General features: G+C 35.3%; 1 protein-coding gene across 3 annotated transcripts in view; it reads right to left on the reverse strand.

The window, feature by feature from the left end:
- LOC106872482 (chromodomain-helicase-DNA-binding protein 8) overlaps positions 1 to 4691 on the reverse strand; it is a 99063-nt gene that overhangs the window by 39367 nt on the left and 55005 nt on the right. For all 3 annotated transcript variants that reach the window (XM_052974037.1, XM_052974038.1, XM_052974036.1), the window contains exons 29-33: positions 4412 to 4523; positions 3510 to 3622; positions 2541 to 2656; positions 1372 to 1445; positions 990 to 1192 (exon numbers count right to left, since the gene is read on the reverse strand). In XM_052974037.1, coding sequence (XP_052829997.1) covers positions 990 to 1192; positions 1372 to 1445; positions 2541 to 2656; positions 3510 to 3622; positions 4412 to 4523 — 618 coding nt within the window. The remainder of the gene's footprint in view (positions 1 to 989; positions 1193 to 1371; positions 1446 to 2540; positions 2657 to 3509; positions 3623 to 4411; positions 4524 to 4691) is intronic.

Below are 4691 nucleotides of genomic sequence, written 5' to 3' on the forward strand. Positions count from 1 at the left end.
AAAAAAAAAAAAAAGGTGAGGGGGGGGGGTTAGCTCCGGGTACATTCTGATCGAACTTACTATTGATCAAAGGTATTCCAGTTTTGTTTTAGGATGGTGGGTTGTATTTTAGGAAGATTTGGTTGCTATTTCTAGCAGGCAAGTCTACATAGGAGATGTGGGGAGCTCATAAAGCCAGTGCGTAGTAGTGACCCTTGTCATGTGAAAATAAATGAGAGATGAATCTTGCACTGGATAAAACGACCAGTTCATTATAGACATTAATCGTAGCACCTTGGGTACCTGTTTACCAATAATTAATCATAGAGAAATTAGGGTATGGGTTTCTTAGTGCTTCACACTAAAGAAAATGTGCATATGGAATATTTTGGACACTGCTTTTAACAGGTACCAAACTTACTGTTTGTTCTTAGTTACTGCAGGGATAAATAACTGGAATGTGTTGTAGCAGCCTGTCAGAGCAGAAGGGATAGGTTTGAAGGGAGATATAAAAAAATTATGTTGTTCAGTTGTAGATTAGCTCTGATGGAGCAAACCTGTAATCCAAACATGATCATTTCATCATTTTTGGAATATCTTGCACTACATTATCCAATACCTCCTTCCTCATCTAAGGTTTAATTTAAGGAACATTCAACTGCCATTTCTAGAAGAGCAAGCAACTATGTAGAGACCTTGTCGCAGACTTAAATTTAATATATATTTCATTCTAACTTCATTCTTTTTGAGAGAGTGCAGTGCTCCAAAATTTAAAACTTTAAAACACACAATCCTATTTTTAAAATGGGAAGACATTTGTCAACAGTTATCCTGGTATTACATTAATGAGAGCGGGAGGTCAGGGTGTAGAAAAAAAAAATGCATTATTGCCAACGGAGATAATAGGTGTTAAAAGAATTTTCATAACAGCTATAGCTCTAACCAATATTCATTCCATCGGTAGAGTTCCACATACATATCATGGGGAGAAGAGTATTTCAGAGACTCACCTTCTTCTTTCTCCTTTTGGCATGCCTGCTGGCACATCTCATAAAATGCTTCAAAGTATTCACTTAATGTTTCATCATATTTCTTATCAAGTCGGGCCAAAGCACGGAATCGGTCCCATTTATAGGTCTTTGTACCAGGGTACATCTCGATCCCAAAAGAAGACACTGTCTTGTAAAAGTCTGCTTCTTCTCGGCGAGACCACCTGGGGTTAAAGCATAAAAGTCTGGGATTTTCAATCAATAGAGAGAGAAGAAGAGAGACAGACAGACAGACAGACAGACAGACAGACAGAAGACAACAGAAATAAGTCCAAATTAATAATGCCAAAAATCGACAACGACATCAATTTGTAAATAGATGTTAATAGAGTAGGTCCTTTACCTTTGTTGAGATTCCCTTCTTCGGATTTCCCGTTCTTTATGAGCTGCTTCAGCACGTACACGCCGTTCAATCCGCTGTAAATATTAAAAAAAATAAAATAAAATACAAATAAATACCCAAAGTTCATTACTTAATTGGTGGATGATCCAATATCAGAGTAAATAAAGAGAATGACAACACTTCAAATGGGACATCGTGAGGGACGACCTAGATAGATAGATCAAATGGAAGACAAACCAAGCTGAGCCAGTTGGTGGGGCCAGATGACATGGTTAGGTGTTGATGGTTCATCTCAATGGTGGTACACTAATTCTAATTAACAAGTAGAAGTCTAGTTACAGTACTAACAGATGGGTACTATATGTGGAAAAGGGACAGAATTAAATGTTATACAGCTGAATTCTTTTGAGTGGACTGAAGGCAAAATTTTGTAGGATTAACCTGTCAATTAATCCCCAAAAGATGAAACACCAAGAGAGTACTGACAATATTTGAGCTCAGAAGAGAGAATTCACAAAACTAAATATAAGTACTCAATCATTTCATCAATTTACTAATTTATCAGTATAATTAATGAAATTAGCTAGAAGCAGATGGGCTTTAAAAAGGTATGAAAAGAAGGAAATGAGAAGATATTCCTGAATCTTCATGAAAACGAAATCTTTGGTGATGTTCCAATACCACAACGTACAGGTTCCCATTCTGGTGGCATGTAAAATGCATCATCCGAACATGGTCATTGCCAATGCCCCCTGACTGGCTCCTGTGCTGGTGGCACGCAAAAAGCACCATCTGAACATGGTCGATACCAGGTCTGCCTGACTGGCTCCCGTGCTGGTGGCATGTAAAAAGTACCCACTACACTCTTGGAGTGGTTGGCATTAGGAAGGGCATCCAGCTGTAGAAACATGTCAGGGTGCATATATGGCAGTGTTTTGAGAGAAAAGTTGGGTATGAGAGGCATCAGATGTAGGGTGCAACAGAGAAGACTGCACCGGTTTGGTCATATGATGATGCATATGGATGAGGACAGCTGCATAAAAACGTGCCAATCTCTAATTGTAGAGGAAATGATGATGATGATGAGACACCCACCTGCACATGCACACGAATTCAATAAAATAAGAAAATTCTACCGAAAAAGGAAAAACAAAAATTTTATTGCTTACCCGGGCTTTCTGTGCCAAGAGAAGCTGGTTTTTGCAATGGTTTCTTTGGTAACCAGTAATAACACGCCTCAGTCGAGTATTTAATTCCGAAATGGCTGGGAACGGAAGTTTACCTTCTGCAATATAAAACATTGACGACTTACATTAATAAAACTTCAACAATGTGAAGAGAAAATGAACAAAAAAAAAAGAAAAGAAAGAAAAGAAACAAAATGATTAGAAAATAACTGACATTACTGAATACTGAAAGAGAAAGATTATAATTCTAACTGAGATTTTAAAATTAAGTCACAATTTTCAAATTTGGTATATTGAAATAATTTTCCACATTAAATTTGATTTTGTTATTCATTTGTTCTGGGAAAATTGCAGAAAAATGTTACTGAGGTTTAACGTTTAATCAATTTTACCCAATCAGAAAACAAGATTTAAACACTCGTGTTTTCTGCATGATAGCTGTCTATCACAAAATGAAAACAAAATCATTAGGAGGAGGAATTTTTATTAAATAAATGAAAGCAAAGCATTACGACAACCAAAGAAGTTTTAATGAATGAAGTCATGTGAAACAGTTGAATAGACATGTAAATAAATTTAAAAAGGAAAAAAAAAATCCTTAATGAAGTTTTTTTGTGAAAAATTGCACAAATCTGTCCTGATCAAGAAGCCTGTCTGACATGGAATAAACAAAACTTTATATAAGACATTCTATTGTAAAAAATTGCCCAGCGATGACAGGCTATTCAGCTAGTTTTTAATAAAAACTTGTCTACTGGTTGCAAATGAGAGAAAAATTTAGAAGAGACACAGAGTTTTTAAATATTCTTTTGTTTTTCTTGAGAATATCTTTAACAATAAAATATTTCAAGGGAAATTCAAGAAAATCTGTCTAAACTTAGGAAACACAGAATGAACATTCACAATCTAAGAAACATGGAAACGATGATGATGATGATGCTTTTAAATTACCTTCAAAGTGGTGAGTAGGTTGTAATCGAGTATAATTAGTTGGTGTTGGGTCTATATAGTCTTCATCATCATCTTTCTCACGACAAATCTGTACATCAATGTCATCTTCATTACTGGAAAACAATGGAAAGTATTTACTATAATTAATTCTCCAAATTACAATTTAAAAATCTGTCAAGAAAAATGTCTCAAAGGAAAGATGCACCTTTTCGGTATTCCATAAAATCTTATTACAATAAAAAAACAGAGAAAGACATTCCATTTGTGAACATCCCATCTTAATTTAGCTGATATAACAGTCTACCAAATTGCATTGTTGCAAGGAAGACACATTGAGTCAGAGTAATTAGCTTTCCAGTTTAATGAAATAGTCGAAACAAGCATTAATGAATGAATTCTATGAGAAAATCAGTGTCTCGCACCACACCGCACCACATAATTGAAAGAGTCAGCAAATTTAAAGAATAAATCTTAAATATTTTTTTTACTTTATTAAATATTACTTGGACAACTGAGTTTCTGAAGCTTAATTCACCAAAAAAAATCAAAGTAAATTTAGAATTCTTTGAGCTCCTCTGCACCTTAATATGGATGGTAATCAGGTTCCTTCTTTTGTTTAAATGCAATCTTCACCTGCACATATGTGCAATGTGATCAAACCATAAATAGTCATAAAAAATGAAAACTGTTAATGTTTCCTAATATTTACAAGTAATCTGAGACTCATTCCCAACAGCCAAGTGAAGAATTATCCATTGACAAAGGAGTGCTAGCAGTGAGATTAGACTTCTTTTGGAGTAACAACCACAACAAAAGCTCAAGACTCCCATTTTCTCACCTATTCCACTCGTAATATTTAGTTAGAAAATGGTCTAATGGAATTCAACCAGCCAAAAACTTACTCAAAATTATCGTCATTTTGCTCTGCTAGCAGAGCAGCTCCATCTGGGGGTCCACAACGTGCTAAGAAACAAAGTGCAGGGTCTTGTTGAATCAGGCTGTATTTTTCATAACCTGCAATGAGAAATTGATAAATGTTTACTTGAAAACATTGAATCAAGTCATTCTTTCCTCTATTTCTACATTCAAATGTGTTGAGTCATTCCTTGTATGTGTGAGAGAGAGAGAGAGAAAGAGAGAGAGAGAGAGAGAGAGAGAGAGAGAAAGAGAGGTATAAGGAAG

This window comes from Octopus bimaculoides, chromosome 17, assembly GCF_001194135.2.
Source record: "Octopus bimaculoides isolate UCB-OBI-ISO-001 chromosome 17, ASM119413v2, whole genome shotgun sequence".
Classification (NCBI taxonomy): Eukaryota; Metazoa; Mollusca; class Cephalopoda; order Octopoda; family Octopodidae; genus Octopus; species Octopus bimaculoides.